This window comes from Cydia amplana, chromosome Z (assembly GCF_948474715.1).
Source record: "Cydia amplana chromosome Z, ilCydAmpl1.1, whole genome shotgun sequence".
Lineage (NCBI taxonomy): Eukaryota > Metazoa > Arthropoda > Insecta > Lepidoptera > Tortricidae > Cydia > Cydia amplana.
The window spans coordinates 6,589,683-6,608,006 of NC_086096.1; the positions used below are offsets into that span (position 1 = coordinate 6,589,683).

The 18,324-nt window shown below is 38.4% G+C and overlaps 1 protein-coding gene across 2 annotated transcripts in view; it reads left to right on the top strand.

Moving 5' to 3' along the window:
• Nucleotides 1–18,324, top strand: part of LOC134661730 (bestrophin-4) — a 68,299-nt gene that overhangs the window by 17,668 nt on the left and 32,307 nt on the right. The window contains exon 3 of one of the 2 annotated variants that reach the window (XM_063517909.1): nucleotides 13,874–14,045. In XM_063517909.1, coding sequence (XP_063373979.1) covers nucleotides 13,874–14,045 — 172 coding nt within the window. Of the gene's footprint in view, nucleotides 1–13,873; nucleotides 14,059–18,324 lie in introns of those variants that run through there. The other variant, XM_063517910.1, reaches the window with a different exon arrangement.

Genomic DNA, 18,324 nt, shown 5'->3' on the forward strand with positions numbered 1-18,324 from the left:
CATACTGGGACGTGCATGACGAGCTTCACGATGTAAATGGTATTTTATTTAGAAATCAGAGAATTGTGATACCGGCTTCGTTACGCAAAGACATGGTGCGTCGAGTTCATGAGGGCCACCTGGGGGTGGATGAATGCAAGAGGCGAGCGCGCGGAGTGATGTGGTGGCCCGGCATGGGCCGGGACGTGGAACGCGCCGTGCTGGCGTGCGAGACGTGCCAGCGACACCGCGCGGCGCCCGCGCGCGAGCCGCTGCAGCCGCACGAGGTGCCCGAGCGCCCGTGGCAGGTACTGGCGCGTGACATTTTTGAGTTTAAAGCCAAACTGTTTTTATTGGTGGTAGATTATTTTTCGAAATGTTGAAATTAGTTGTTTAAATAACTTACAAAGTGGTACCGTAATTGAATCACTCAAACAAATGTTTAGTCGGCATGGAATACCAGAAAAATTAGTCACCGACAATGGGACACAATTTACGTCTATGGAGTTTAAAGGATTTTGTAAACAATGGGAATTTGCCCATGTCACAAGTTCACCTTTGTACCCGAGATCGAACGGTCTCGCGGAACGCAATGTACGCACAATTAAGGGATTGATGATAAAAGCATATGAAACAGGGGGTGATTGGTACCTCGGCTTACTAAATTTCAGAAATTCACCCGTGACAGGGGAAACACACTCTCCGGCTCAATTATTAATGAGTCGAAGTTTAAAAACACGTTTACCGGTAACAGATGCGTTATTAAAACCGCGAACGATTGATCGTCGTTTATTTAAAGACGAGAGATCAGCAAGGATAAATAATTATAAATCAATTTATGATCGTGGCACTAGGGCCTTACCAAAATTAAATCCAAACGATACCGTACGCGTGAGGCAAAACAAAGAGTGGGTAAAGTCACAAATAGTTAACCAAGTCATTCGTACTGGCTACGAACTAACGATGGGGGAGTTTACAGAAGGAACCGTCAGCATATATTGAAAGTTCCAGACACAACCAGCGAACCAGTTGCTCGTAGTCAACCTAACACAGGCCATACGCGAGGTTATTTGGACTGGGATCAGTTTCAGGGTCCTCGAGAGCCGGCAACTAGTGCCGCGACCACCAGGCCCGACCCGCAACCATCGACTTCGGCTAATGGGAATTATGTAACTCGAAGTGGCAGAGTAGTACAACCGCCACAACGGTATTAATTTATGAATTTTCCTTAAATGACACTTGAGCATTGTAATGTTTACAAACGTCAAGTCATTTTCAACGTTAAGTTAGAGACTCAAGGTCTAAATTCCATTGTTCCTTATAATGTAATATTGATTATTCGAAATTATATGTAACTTGATTTTGATAAATGGCTCAGTTACTATTATGATAAGATCATTGTTTCTCTAATATCACTGTTAGAGTATAACATGTATTTTTTTCCTTCTCAGTAATTTTTTTTGTTATGCAATTGAAGTAGCGTAATACAATTAAATAATAATAAAAAAATAAAATAAAATAAAAATATATAAGGGGAAAGACAGTAGGAATGTAATATGTATACTCTTATTAATTATAAGTGTATCAATTGTTGTATAAGGTTTATTCTAGTATTTAATTGCATGATAGGTTAACAGTAACAGTAAAGTTCGAAGACCTTTGTTTAGGCATTGTATAAGAAGGGAGATGTAGTGGGTATGCTTATAAACATAATGTGGGTACTTGAAGATATGCATGATATTGAATAAAGCAGTCATACGCCATCAGCTGTTTAATTTGGATCTTGTCCCATACTACAGTCCGGAACACTTATTAATCTTATTATACACACCATTCAGTTTGCATATGTAAAAATAAAATGTTATCGAGGTTTGAATATCAGTTTTGACCCTACTCATACTCACCCCATTTTACGGTACTGAATAGACGACGACGAAGACGATGAAGGTTATAATATAATATATAGTCATATTTAAATACTTATATACCTACATAGAAAACATCCATATGAACTATCATTAAGCTACATAAAAGTGTGCAGGGACCTGCAAAGTCCACCTGATCCATCTGGACTGACTGGTTATTCGTGTAATACATCAATGCGTATTATCGTATTAACAATATCGCTTACCCTTTCCTGCCCGTGTCAACCTAACTTGTTCGCCTGCATATCTAAGCAGCGTGTACCCTTGTACGCTTGGGTTAGGTTGAGTCTCTATTTAATATTTTGACAGCCGTTAGTCCAATCCCAGTTATACTATTATGCAGATATGTAGGTATACTTAGTAGAACTAAACTAAAACTTGTTTACCCAACAGGTGAATATATAGGCCCACCCCACAGTGTTAACTGATAATTTGTTAGGGTCTCCCCAAACTTATCGACGCGGAATCGGCAATGCCAATAGAAATGAAACTTTATGTCCACGCAATAAGAGCGAAAAAGACGCCGACGCGTCGGCCGTCGACGGCCGAACGGAGCCGAACCGAACCTTACCTGTTTATGCTGTTTACTATCGGCTTTCGCCGAATCCGCGTCGATAAGTATGGGGAGACCCTTATTATTGCAAATGTGTATAAGCTTGAGCGAAAGTCAATTCTAAGGCTGCTTTTCCACTAGTTTACACTGAGGCGAAGATAGGGGCGACATGTGGGAATCAATCAATGACATTATTGGTTGTAAGCGGGCAGAGTGAAGAAGAGAACCAATGATTTTTGGTCACGTCACGTCTCATCTCTGCTCATCTCTGCCTCAGTGGAAAACCAGCCTTAGTGTCCTTCATTACTTTATTAATGTAGTTATACTATAGTTGTCTATAATTAAATCTTGGTGGTTATATTTTCATATATTTGACATTTTCCTGGTTTTCTAATGGGTTGAAAAGAAGACCTATGTATTTTCGGCGACAATGCAATATTACAGAATTTACAGAGATCCTAAGGTGGTCGCCATACGTAATAAAATCAACAGAGCCTCATTGAATATCGTCTCGTTAGAATTGTCTTGATGTGTAATACTGTAGTAATATTCGATTATACCTATGACAAGTTAACTAAACAGATTTGTCACAAATCATTTGTGACAACATACATATATGTAAGTTAAAACAGAAAGCACCGAGGTTTCAAGTTCGTTTCGAATAAATGAACGCGAGCGACCTTCGACTTAACCTTTCCACCTCCTATCCCTTCCTTAAACCAACTTAGAACCTTATAATTATCACCTGCGAATTCATAATGAACGTATAATATTTTCGGAAAAATATTCAAGTATGTTCTTAGAACACGTTAATAGCGAGATAATTAATATTGTTGTTACTGAGTAGGTCTCTATAAAGTCGCTAATTAAACATTTGATGTTTGAAGTACACACTCTTTGTTATATAACTACCTAGTGAGGCATGAAATCACGTAATACACGAAATTTGATCTAAATATGCAGATTAACAAATCAATTCGCCAGTATTTCCGCAAATGGCCAAGTAACACGAAGACTTGATCATTTAACCACAATCCAACGCGTCGAGTGAGTCGATTTCTAAAACCGTCTCGCGGCAAAAAAAAGGTTTTTTTTTTGCTGCTCATTTCGACAGCGTGTTTCGATAACCTGATGTAAGGTTACAAGTCCAATAAGTACCTATTCGATTTTCCTCAAAGGAAAACTACGCATTGAACTTAAGTATTTTGTCATAATATTATATATATTATGTGTGATAGCAATATAAATAGCAAATAATACTTTGTACTGATTGCATTCGTGACAAACGTTAAAGCAAGTTAAAGTAATTTACCCAAAGATGCGTAGAATCTAGGTTGTGTACTAGTCTACTACTACTTTTGTGTTTTCTAAAATATACTTACATATTTAATGATTATTTTGTTTACATGCGAGGTAAGGTAAAACAGATAGTTTTTTATCATTGTCGATAAAATATTAATACGACCAATTATTTGCGAATATATTTGAGATACGCCCGCTTACTCACTTCGACGTGTTTGTGCTGTGCTAATAATTATGGGTCTGCATCGCTTTTATTTTTCTCTACCATAGTACTATTTTAAGTCTATCGATACGATATAACTCAAATATTTGGGTAAATACGACGAAGTGTGCAGGCGCTATAAAAAAAAGCCATTTGGAAAGTAGTAATTCAATACTACTTAATTGAGTAGGTAATTAAATTAAACTCTAACAACCCACATACATAGGGTTGCCATACGTCCCGTATATACGGGATTGTCACCGTATTTAAGTATCACGTCCCGTATTTTTACTGGTCCCGTTTTTGTCCCGTATTTTGTCGACCGGTCTGGCCTAGTGGGTAGTGACCCTGCCTATGAAGAGTATGAATCCCGGGTTCGAATCCTGGTAAGGGCATTTATTTGTATGGTGATACAGATATTTGTTCCTGCGTCATGGTTGTTTTCTATGTACTTATTTAAGTATTTATTTATATATTACCTATATAATTATATCGTTGTCCGAGTACCCATAACAAGCCTTCTTGAGCTTACCGTGGGGCTTAGTCAATTTGTGTAAAAACGTCCTATAATATTTATTTATTTATTAAATAGCGCTCTAGAACAGGCCTCTCCAAACCCCAGCTCCAAACAGCAGAAACCAGATACCCCCCCCCCCCCCTCCCTCGGTGGCCCGCGCGAAAGTTTAGCTGAGGCGCAATATGGCCCTAGAATACCACTGTCCCTTATCAGTTCCGACTAATTATGGCAACCCTACCTATACATAACTACTTTACCACTAATTCCCGAAATACCACATTCCCTAAATACCTCATGTTTTTACCCGTATAAATTATCTATTTGTCTACCGATCCAGTTTTCACCATTTACTAAATGCTCTAGAATAGATAGATACCGATATACAAATGTCATCTAAATCGGTTTAGCGGTTTAGGGGTGAAGAGGTTGCAGACAGGCAGAGTTACATTATTTAGCGCCACTTCCACCATTTCACTAACCCGGGGTTAACCGGTGAAACCGTTAACCCAGTGTCATATTGTACTGGTGACCATGGTAACTCCAGGTTTAACCGGTTAAACCCGTCCCGTGTTGGGAGGGATAGTGCAGGTGGCGCTTATATTTAGTAGGGTTTAGTTTATTAGTATATTAAATAGTAATTTTACCAATTAGTAGGGATAGTAGAGATTGTCACTTGGCTAGACTAGTTCCGTTTGTTCCGGTTTTCCCATGTCTTAAATTACAAGTACGTATGTAATGTGACCGTTAATGCTTGTTCAAACACTCACCGGCATCGTTCCCACTTCCCCGGGTTTACGCAACTCTGTTTAATCTTTTCATACATTATCATAACATTACATTTCTCAGTACGAGTGAGTCATTTGAGTCATTTCGAATAGTTTTTCTAGGACGGTAATTTGTTTATAGGGAAAAAATGCTTTTAAATAAATAGATTACTGTTAAGTTGCTGGAAGCATACGAGAGACGCATTGTACAAAGACAGGTAGCAGTCGCCAATGTTGCATTGTTGATCAACATCATGTCTTGTAGGTAAGTATATGACTTAACATTGATTTTAGGGTTCTTAACAAAATGGTAAAAAGGAACCCTTATGGTGTGACTCTGTCCGCCTGTCTGTCACATTGCTAAATATCATTTATTCACTATGGAAAATGTAAAATTTCAGTGTAGTTACTAGGTCAGGCGGGGTATCATATGAAAGAGTTTGATTTGCGCATTCTAAAATATTGCAGTTATCTCCGAAATTTACCAAAAAAAGAATTAGAAATTTTAGTTTGTAATAATTTATAAATAACGCTTTGTGTATTTCAACGAAAAGCAAAGCCAGAAAGATAATTCAAAGGATACTACAAAGCCAGACAAATAGGAATTTTCCAATTTAGACTACGCCGACTAAGTACGGGGCGTTTTTTCTGCGCACAGGTTAATACTGTTTAGTATTATAATTATTAACTGGTCTTGTTTTCACTATTTCCTTTTACTTCGGTTGTTTATTAAGGTGGATATGACAACCTTCAGCCTTGATTATGACCTCCTTGCATGTTTAATATACATAGTTAATATTTGTTTACTAGTGTAATGGGCTCTCGACTCGCCTCTCACTAGTCTGACTTGAAGATTCGATAGCGTACTCTTGATTAATAGGTGTTATAATACGACCTAAGTGTAAATAGGCACAATGGTTGTCGATTTGCGGAAAATGCCCAGAAACACTAACTAACACTAGAAACACGACCTAAGTGTAGGGTGACTGCTATAGTTATTGGCCACTGCGCAGAAATTGGCCACTCTTAACAATAAGACTTACATTGGTCAGTGATATTAAGGTATTTCGGGATCCCGGTATTGGAAGCCCTAGTCTACATCCGCCGCTGACTTAGGTGCTCGTCTTGGCGACCACTGCTGATGCCACTGATTAGAGTGATTAGGTATTGTTCGAACAAGAAACCCGTGGAATTGGTGGCTGAGGAAGCGGCATGCAGGGTGGACGCTACAATGCTACATCTACATGGGTCGAACGAAAGCTGGTGTTCATTTCGCTTCCACAGTATTCTTGCGCGAAGTTGTACGTTACCTGTCCATTGAGCCTTCTCAAAACTCGTTCACATTCCATTAGTTAGTATTATTAGTTTTGGGGTTCCGTTACAGTTTTCTATATGAGTCATCGTGTCAAGATCTTCAGCATCAATCTACATAACACATGGATGATTCCAAGATTGCCAAGGCTAAGGATAAATGTTGTTTGAATTCAATTTGAATAAATTGATGGTAGATGAATTGTGATGTGAAATTAGCATACAAAATTATGGAATACAAAAAATTAATGTGTGCAATTTGTAAGGGTCAGTCAAAGTATCAACTTATCAAGCCTATCGCAACTAATGGCCAGCAAACATTTCTAATTAAAGCAGCAATTAATCTCATATTTGTTTGCTTGTACCTCATTATTGTCGTCATAGGTATAGGTGAACCAGGATCTATTGAGGGTGCGCCATGTTGCGGAATTTCACTGGAACTAATTTTTTCATACTACACTGAATTGTCACCCTATACATGAGAATAACAGCGCCCTCTTGACAATTATCATATATTACTGGTCAGGCTATATAGTCAAAGAAATATGATCTGCGTTTAATCAAAATATTTAATTGCCTTCACTACAAGTACAGACAAGACTACGTGGACAAGTCGGAAGCTCTAATTTGGTTATTGGGACTTGGTTTAGTTAACAATACATTTAAGCAATTCTTATGTGGTAAGTATTAAGAAAATAAACATAAAACCTCTAAAATAATGGATGTCCGATGCATATGACGAGTCCGTGAAGAACTTGGCCTATTTTTACTTGACATTTGACGTGCGGCGTGCGGCAACGGCGAGCGACGGTGTATTCGATGTAACCTCCGGCCCGATTCGAACAATGCTTATAATATGCCACAGCGATACGATACTGATCTGTCAGTGTCAAAAGTGACATTTTTGGTTGCGATAATGTCACTTTTGACACTGACAGATGAGTATTGTGTCGCTGTGATATCTTATAAGCTTTGTTCGAATCGGGCCGCTCAGCGTAGGTGTGCACAGGCCTTTAAGAATCGGAATAATTACGGAACCGGTCGCCGCAGAATTCGACAAACCACGAACAAGCGAGCAAACCTAATTAGTTTAATTACAATTCATATATTTAATACTTAACTGCGACTAAATAATATATTTATTTTGAAATCACGTGTTTAGTTCCTATTTGGAAGCATTTTTAAGGTTACTTATTCGAAAAAATACACAAAAAGATTAAAGTCGTCAAGAGTATGAGAGGACATTTTTTTAAATCAGTTTCTTTTGTATTCGGATTAGATGATGTCCTCATCTAATTGTTATTTAATATTTCAATTTTCTAAAACAGTTTCATTGGCTATTATGAGTAATGCCGTTGACTATTAGTTAGGGTAGTTTTAGAACGAAAAAGTAATATAAAAAAATAAAAAGCGGCCAAGTGCGAGTCGGACTCGCCCATGAAGGGTTCCGTATTTAAGGCTTGGCCAGACATAGAGCGCGACGCAGCGCCGCGTCCGCGCCGCGTGATGCCGACGCGATGACTGTTCAAACAGGGCGCGCGCGGACCGCGCTCTCAACACGCCCTCATAGCGCGCGCGAACGCGGCGCGGCCGCGCGGGAACGCGGCGCGGCCGCGCGCCACCGCTCGCTGCCTAACGTCCGATCCGACTGATGTGACCCAGCGCGACGCGGCGGCCCGCCGCGTCCCGCCGCGTCCGCGCGGCGCAGCGCTGCGCGGACGCAAGGGGCCGCGCGGCGCGGGGCGCGACAGAAGCGGGGCGTGATACCGGCGGGACGCAGTCTGTTTGACGTCGGTAACCTGTTAGCATGTGCCGCGGTCGCGCGGCGCGGACGCGGCGCTGCGTCGCGCTCTATGTCTGGCCAAGCCTTTATATAGGCGATTTATGACGTATAAAAAAAAACTACTTACTAGATCTCGTTCAAACCAATTTTCGGTGGAAGTTTACATGGTACATCATATATTTTTTTTAGTTTCATCATTCTCTTATTTTAGAAGTTACAGGGGGGGGGGCACACATTTTACCACTTTGGAAGTGTCTCTCGCGCAAACTATTCAGTTAAGAAAAAAATGATATTAGAAACCTCAATATAATTTTTGAAGACCTATCCATAGATGCCCCACACGTATGGGTTTGATGAAAAAAATTTTTGAGTTTCAGTTCGAAGTATGGGGAACCCCAAAAATTTATTGTTTTTTTCTATTTTTGTGTGAAAATCTTAATGCGGTTCACAGAATACATCCAAGGGCCTCCAGAAGATCTGCTGTACCCCACACCCGACGCAACTGTTTGGTTCAGCACCCTGAATATTGACGTTTAAATTTTCGTTTCAAAATTTTTCTTTTGTATATTATTGTATAAATAACAGAATACATCTACTTACCAAGTTTCAACAGTATAGTTCTTATAGTTTCGGCCACAGACTTGTCATTTTCGCGCTCGCGCTTGACAGACAGCTGAAGTGTGCGAAAGGGAAGCCATCACGTATATGAACATCCCATGAGTGCGAAAAAGTCAGACTACCAATGAGAAAACGTGACCACTTTTGACTTTGACGACGGCCGCGGACGGCCAAGAGCGTATCACAGTAATATTCAAATTGAAAAATATACACGGATTAGGACGAAAAGTATTAAATAAAGTAATTCAGTGAAGATTGTGTCTTGTAGTGTGCCGGATTTCAGTGTTACAGTGCCAAATAATCCAAGCAAACACTAATTTCAGAGGATTTATGATATTCCTAGCGAAATTTTCATAACGATATTTTGTCAAATTAACAGCGTAAAAAGTGTAAGAAGCCGGTTTATAAAGTTCATTATAAGTTTTTCTTCCTTTGTGCATATTTTATCATATTAGTCTATAATTTAAAATATTTTGTGTAAAAACATAACCTGTTACTTTACGATAGGGCTTGACAAAATGTTCATATGACAGTATCGATAACTTGTCGGTATATTAATAGCTATGTAATTATTTCTTCACAAGACATCATTAAGATATTAGCTTTTATAACCGACTTCAAATAATAACGATTGTTATACCTTTTTGAAGGTGCTCATGTTTAGCGGTAAATTTAAACTTCACTTTCCAACACAGTAAGAGTTACATTAAGATAAGTCTGCAACGATTTTGATAGTACACGCAGTGCAAGTGTTATTTATACGTCATAATGTCGTAGAATTTTAACGTTTAAAATAACACATTTGAAAAAGTAGTCGATAAAGCAATCAAACATCGACAGATTATTAATATGTTGTAACATGACATCACTATTTTCGATCTCACATAGACAATTTACGCACACACTTGCATTTCATTTTTGGTCGCACTTTTGAAGATTGACAGTTGTTCTAGTCATATTAATTCTATGGTTTCGGCAGAGACAAGGGAAAAGCATAGACCGTTCTCTCCTTGTCTTGCAAAATTAACTCGTGAAAATATCGGCAGGGGGCGTTATGAGCCTCGTTCGAAACAATAAACGGTTGAAATCAATGAATTATCGTACTTTACTGTAGAAAAAAATCATTTTCATTAATTTTTTGCATTATTATGTAAAATTATCGTCACTCGAGATAACAAATTCACATTCGATCATTTTTAAACATTCGGAACTAATTAAGACTTCAAGGAAATTATACCAAGTCATAGTATTTCCTACGTTAAGGAGCATGCTGTTGACAGTCACTTCCAATAGATGGCGTAAAAATAAAAATTGCTGTTGTACTTACGACCAAAGAGAATTAAGTAGATGTTTTGTCTATGCTATGACAAAAGATGTCAATTGCTGTCAGTGTCAGCTCAGCGTGATTTTTAGTTTTGTCATAATGTTGTGATATGAATGAACGTTGTGTGTAATTTGTTTCCATTGACTGCATCTGTATTGCCTATGATGGAGCCTGCTGTGGGAATGCCTGCTTAGCGTTACAATGCAACTTTCAAATTTGCAAGAGCAACTATTGAGCGCTGCAACGGACTGCTGAAAGACCGATCCCGCTGCTTGAGAAAAGAAAGGGGACTTCACTACAGTCCAGAAAAGGCCAGCATATATATTATAATTGCCTGCGTTGTGCTGTACAACTGTGTATAAAAACAATATGAGGAAGAAGAAAATATACCTGTAAACCGGATAAAATTGCCACCTCCACCCAACCAGTCAAGAGGACAAGGCTTAACCAAGACCTTTTGCGTGGTCAGACATAGCAAAATTGTATCATACAATAACTGTTTTTGAATAAAAAGCTCAATCTCTTGATGCCTATAAGATGCATAAAGCCTGTAACATGAATCCGCAATTTTTCTTCCCTTTATTATTGTAGCCTTTAGCATTAGTGCTCCGCGACTATACCTATCAAGCTCGGGATTATTTATTCAATGGCTCGGGATAAATACTAAACTTCTCTTTCTATCTAACAGATAAGTATGTAGTTACAAGTACTATGTTTTTGCTTTCCGTTTTCCCTATCTTGGTGGGGCACTACAGCATCTGTAACTAAAAATAAATGTTATGTCATAAATTTCATTCTTGATACAAGCTTTTATTGTTGACTGTACTATTCAACAGACTACATGTTTCACAGTGCTACATGGTACTGTCACCAGCATACAAATTTATAGTATTTAGACCAAAACGGTTACACGAAAGTTTAATTTCGACTTAAAAGTATATACAGACTGTAGAATGTTTGTTCAAAATAACATTAATAATCAGTACATCAACGTAAATACAAAACTTTTCATATAGCCGTAACACATTACCGCACCGTTCAAGGTCACGGTGCGCCGCACCCATAAGCGAGAAAAAGATAGTTCTTTCTCGCTCTCACTTACGGTTGCGACGCACCAAGGTCGCGGTGCGGTGCGATAGTGTGTTACGAGTGTTACAACTTATAATGTGCCACACCGAACTTCGCAAATTGCAAATTGCATTTTTAGAGCGACGTCTCGTTCCCACCTGTCATTAGGAACGTCTGCGGCCAGAGCGCCTACCGCGAACCACGTTCGACGTGTTGCCTCTCTGTCGCACTTGTAAATTCGTACGTAAGTGTGACAGGGAGGTAACACGTCGAACGTGGTTCGCGGTAGGCCCTCTGAGTTACTATACCTTGTGCAGTCGTATTTGCGTCATTTGACACATGACACTGACAACAGCAATAGAACGTAAAATATCTTGCACATCGAAATTACAAAGGAAGATAATTGCACTGCGAACGTTTACGTTTTACGTCTTTTTTTTTAAATTTAGGGTTGGCCGGACACCACCGTTATGAATCGTTATGAATCGGTAGTCGTCTAAGTAAATCGATATAAATTTTTCATTTTAGGTCGCGACAATTCAATCCAATTCAATGTTTTATTCATAAAATATACATTTTACACGTCAACTTTTTAATCATTATTAAATCTAGGTAAATGTTGTTATAAATCATTCATATTACAATAGTTATTCAATATTTATAACAAATGATTATTAAATTTATTATATCGTCTTATTATTATTTATTAACCATATAATTCTAGCTTTATTTAAATTCATAATGTGTCAAAAGACGCAAATAAAAATAATTCCAGTTATAAGGTGTAATTAGACTTAAGAGTGACAGTGAAAGATGCCCGCAATTTGCGAACTTTGATTTTCCCGGTTATAGCCCAGACATCGTAGAATGCACGAGAGGATGGTGACCACTGACCACCATAGTATTAATGGCGTTGTATTGTCTTGAAGATATGCCAAGTTACATTATTAGGTTATTACAACACAAAATAATAGAGAAAAGATTGAGTTGAAATAAAGAGACGCAGACAATGGTAGTTTTGTCTATGTCTACACACACACATGTACCTAAATGTATGCTTACAGGTTACGCCTACATGTATAGTTTGACTCCGAAATTCATCGACTCGGCAATAGATGACACTAAAAATGTCTAACTTCATCCTGCTCAGTAACGCCATCTAGTATATTAGTTAGAAACGAAAGGTACCGGCGACGATATTAGTTTTTAAGCTAGTTAAAAACCTGACTATGAAGAGAACACTGTGTATCTACTTAATTCTCTTTGGTTTCGGAGAAAAGTGGCTGTGACATACGGACGGACAGACAGACGGATAGACGGACAGACGGACAGACAGACAGACATGACGAATCTATAAGGGTTCCGTTTTTTGCCATTTGGCTACGGAACCCTAAAAAGGAAGAGGCAATCGCGCTAATATTCATACTTTAATTAACAAATTGTTTTAAAATTACTGCGGTTTGCTAAAATGCATGTGTGTTTTTCATAAATATTGTGAAATAGCTTTATGTTACTATAAAATTGGTTGTTATGTTACACTTACAAACAAACTTAAAAACTAAACTAATCTAAATTAAAATACATACCTACATCTAAATAAGGCCCCCGCGGCATTGTGCCAAAGATGCTGGCAGCATTCCTTCGCTGAATGGCAATACTTATGCCCTGCGAGAAAACTGCCAGCTCTTTGATCACCGGTAGTATCGTTAAATATTGCAATCTAAATAATAATTTTCCGCTATGGGTTGTTTATTATTTATCACCAGACATGCAAAGTCTCCGATTGCACGTAAGTCCTAAGGAAAAAGTCATGGCCGTAGGTCTGTTACAAATTATGCAAATTTGCATTGTCTTATTTGGTTTCCTCGCTTTCGGTATGAAAAGTAGAGTATTTAATTCGGGTGAAAGGCCCATTTCATGCATTGATGTTTATCATGCCAATAATACTAATAGCTCCCGTTTATCCTATTGTGACGGAAAAGTAACTACGGAACCCTACGCTGAGCATGGCCCGATATGCTCTTAGCCGGTTTTTTTTTTAATTTACCTGCTCACCTGACGTCAGTTATTTACCCACGAACTGCATTAGCATATTTCTTTTAAATGATATCACGTTTAAACTGATGAGAGTGATGAGGTGATGTGGTGTTAGCTAAATTTAAATATACAAGCTTCATCGGCAACTAAATATCTATACTTATATTGGCCCCGCAACCTAAAAAAGTCATCGTATTTAGTTAACAAAATCTTCTAGTTCGATACTTAGGTAGTCGCCTAGTCTAGTCAATTAGAGAAAAAGTTCAAATATTTCTGATGCATTTTGGGATTGAAATATAGATACAGACTGGAACTGGAATGCAGTCATTTCCCAAAAAGAAAGACAACCTTTTTATTTTGAGATTTTAATTTTAGTTATGAAATACGTATTTAGAAATCATATTTTTTTCAAACGTTGTTTGTTAACTGAGTGTTTATCAATTTTATTGTTATTTGTGAAATGATTGTTCATCCAATTTGACATTTGCAGGGTATTCGAGAAAGTCCGGCAGTACTTCGGCGCGCAGAGCGAGTCGATACCCATGTCCTTCGTGCTGGGCTTCTACGTCAGTCTCATCGTGAAGCGGTGGTGGGAGCAGTACAAACTGCTGCCGTGGCCCGACACGCTGGCGCTCTTCATATCAGCCGGCATCCCCGGAGCGGTCAGTACTTAAAGTAAAGGAAAATTTGTTTTAAGTAGGAATATACGCATATTGCGAGATCACTCTGCAGTTCGCGCACGAATTCCTAGGAAGGGCAAGGTGCCTAGCGCGGTATCAGGGGTTCAGGGCCACCCCACATGAGCGTCTCCCGAGCGTCGGCGTCTAGTCAACTCTGGCTGCTGCTCGACGCAACGTTGGCGCAACTGCGCAGCTACGCCATTTTCCATAGCGCTGACTAAGACGCCGACGCTCTAAAGACGCTGTGTAGGATGGCCCATAGAGGTTATTTCACTTTCTCGGACCTCGTGCGCGGACTGTAGACTGCCACTGCAAGATTTTGGCCGGAAGCAGTTGCGGTCTACGTACTGCTATAAGCGACTGTGTGCTGAGCGAGCTTTCATAATCAATGATCGGAATAGGTAGTGCCATTTGGGGTGAATGACCTCAAACATTGTACTTAACATGGATAAGACTCGGGATTCCAAGACTCTTATTTTTTCACGAAAATATTTCTTGGCATGTCTTTAATAGGCTACATGACTAATTTTCATTTATGGTATCAATCGATCGGATTTGTTTTTAGGATCAAATGTCTATATGGGACCCATTGCATTAAAGCAACACAAAAGTCAGAAATTATAGTCAAAGTCCGACAGTCGCACTTCACTCGCGAAACGCCCTTCACAAAAGCATAAGTGAACGTGACGTCAAGGTCATTGAGATCCCATCTTGAAGTATGGGCAAACCAAGAAAATTGCGTTTTTGTCAGTGAAATATTGCGTTTATATGTATATAGTTACTATACAATATTTTTTGGATAAAATGTAAGGAATCGACTGGTACCCTTACTTTTATCGTTTTTGGAAGTTAAAAAAAACTTAAATTTCGAAACTTTCAGATCCTGTATTTTTGTAATATTTCCGTATTTTATTTTAATATCCACATTATTATTTTAAATTGCTCATTTGCTATCTATTTTACTAGATTTTGTTATAAAATTCAACATGTGTCATCATCCCTATTGAAGTAGGTAATATGAAAACCCGGGGTGAAAAGGTATATCCATACTAAGCTTACGCACCAAAGTCCCGTGAAATGGCACTACCAATTCCGATCACTGTTCATAATTCTCATGTGTTTTTTGAAAAATTGTAAAAAAGAGTATTGCCGTTGTTTAATAGCTTAACATGGTTGAAATTATACAGAACAAAATAAATACTATATTTAAACGGCGGGTTAAAAAGGTAAACGCATCGTTTGGTTTCAATTAAGTTTCAATTGAGAAAATTCTCAGGTTTCCCAACAAAGGAAATTTTCATTTTGGCAATGGGAAATTCGATTCATATACAAAAATATGGCAAGTTTCCATAATTGCGCGCATGCGTTCCGCTGTTCCGCAGGATTCCGAGTTTCCGACGCGCAGCCTAATCGTTGATTGCGCTGTTCTTCAACCTTTTTCAACCGACTTGAAAAAGGATCAGCTACCTACGTGTTTCGATTGTATTTGTTATCTTACGAGTAAAACTTCTTCGTTTATAAATAATTGAATTGCCTGTTGTTATTCCGGGCTACAAAATAACTTGATTGGCGCGTAAAAACAGTTTGAAATTGCTTTATTATGATTGAACTATGTCAATTATAACGTACGTACGTAGATATGTATAGGGATAGGTATTCAAAGACGAATAAATTGAATCATCGCTAATAACAATATAATTGCTAACCTTACACATGTCGGGGTTTTAAGCTAAAAACTAAAATACACGGCCGTTATTGTTTTGCTCGAATGAGTTTAAATTTTTTTTTTGTATTAGTAATTATTTACTAATATTTAGTAGATATTTTTTTGAGGTTATGCTCATTATCATAAATATGATATGAGTAATGCATTTGCCATTGCCATCGCCGCCGAACTAGTGCCATTTTTAGTGCCCGTAAGGCCCGCCGTGAGATACACGTCAATGGCATTCGCATATTCAGCTCGAATATTAATACTAAAATATTTAAGTATGTAATTTATTAAAGCACCCATCCCATTATATAACCATCAAAACAGGCAATTAAATTATTATCTTATGCTACCCTTTTTACTTACAGTTTCGAATACATTATTAGTCGTGTGCTGCTTATGATATTTAACTGTTCTGTATAACCAAAGAGAATAGATAGAGGGGTCATGTCATAGTAAATTTTGTAGTCACAGTAAATTTACTGCCATCTATCGACACACGATTAAGACTCCAAACTGAAAATGTATAAACTATCAAAAAAATGTTTATATATGGATAAATGATTTTATTATTTTTATATAATTTCGACCCATGTTCTTTCACTGATACCTATGTGTCAGAATTGTTAAATATGAAACGGTGTCGTCAACGCCATCTAGCCGGGCATAGGCCAAAGGTGTGTGCGCTATCTGTCCGAGAATGACTTTTTCCTGATTTCCTAGGCACGTTTTTTCCTTAGACTTTATTCATCTTATACGGAGTTACATATGTCTTTGGTATAACCTACGAAGATTTATCTCGCGTAGTATTATCAGACTTAAAAAACCCTCTCTACTTATATCAGCTACAGCTACACAATGTAGTAAATTCAAGCACTATAGTTATAATTATTTCCTAGGAATCACTAGTAATCTCCATGTAAGGTAGACATTAAAAAAACTATTATGTTACGGGTAAGGTCGTTTCCAATCACGACTTCGTAGCCAGTGATTACAGGCCCAGGTCTGAGCTAACCGTACAGCGGTATATCATCAATTAAGGTACCTACTTATCTAAATTAAGTAAATAAGTACTAGTCATCCTACCTACAGTAGCTGCGCGCGTATTTCAAGCCTATTTCTTCGTTTTGTTTTAACCATGCCTCAAAATCTTGACAAGACGGTCACTTCTGTAAATAATATGGAGAACTTAATATCAGGGTAATAAGGTTGTGTATACATATATTTTGGGACTTTGACCGTATCGTTATTTTTAGATGTGACTGTACCTACACTGTTAATATATATTATAACTATTATGGGTTTTGGTTCTTCTAATCAGAACGTATAATATGCATGGTAATGTACGTTCTGATCTTCTGATTAGTATTTTCGGTTTTAATTAATTGTCATGTTACCCTACTATACAACATTGGCTTAGTTTAGTCGCTTGTCGTTAACTCTATGGTTGAATCTATGTAAATAATTAGAAATCCCTCTACTTAGTGCTGCTTGCATAGCGGAGGCGGACTTCTTACTTAGGTGTTAGTTTGTTTTGTCGGCGTTACATATAAGTAGTACCTATATGCTTGGGTTCCGTATGTCAGGCCTGCGGTAGACCATGTCGGAATCGCATCGGTATATTGAACTATCAGAAACGGTGTACCGGCCGTAAATCGTCAAGAGGGAGTGTCAAGCCAGGAAAAACACGGTAATTAATGCCATGAGGCATTAAGTCCGCCATTTGTATATTTTTTTGATGTGCAATAGAGTTTAAAATAAATAAATAATTAGAAGGAAACAATAGATATGGACCGCCGCGTGAAAATTGCAACGGGAGATAGGGATATCGCGCGGAATAAAAAGGGTTTTAATGTCTTCCGACAGTTACTTCGGTACGGATTGAAGATTCAAGCCCTTTTTCGATCTAGGAATCCGTTTGCGCAAATTTTCATTAGTCTATGGAACCCTACAATGAACATACTCTTATCGGGTTTTGTCAATTTGCTCTGTTGGATCATACGTTAAAACATCGCGCAAATATCCATTTAAGTAACAATTTTAAACGTCGTAATTTACGTTTTCGGACCGTGGCGTTGTAAATTCTATTTATGTAATTTTATATTTTTAATTGGTATTTCGCTCCGAACTCTCATGTAAATGACCTCGAATGTACCTTAACCTTTTCGACGCCGTGTCAAACACAAAAGCTGTCACGCTGACGCCACGTCACCGTTGTCAAAACTGAAATTGAACTTTATGCATATGCACGTAGGTCTATGTTGCTCTGTGATATGTGACCGATTAATCGGTCTTTGGCGTTGAACTTTCGGTGCGGATACATCGGTCATTGGCGTCCAAAAAATTAAACCAGAGGCCATAAAGCACAAATTTTGTAAACAGGTTCGGCACCGCAAACTTATTCCAGTCAGTAATTATCTCTGGCTGCAATCGTACGCTGTACTGGCCCCGTAGCCAACATGCCAATCGCTAACGCTCCGTAGCGAACGAAACGCAACTGTCACTGTCACGCTAATATGGAAGAGTGATAGAGAGACACAAAGCGATTCG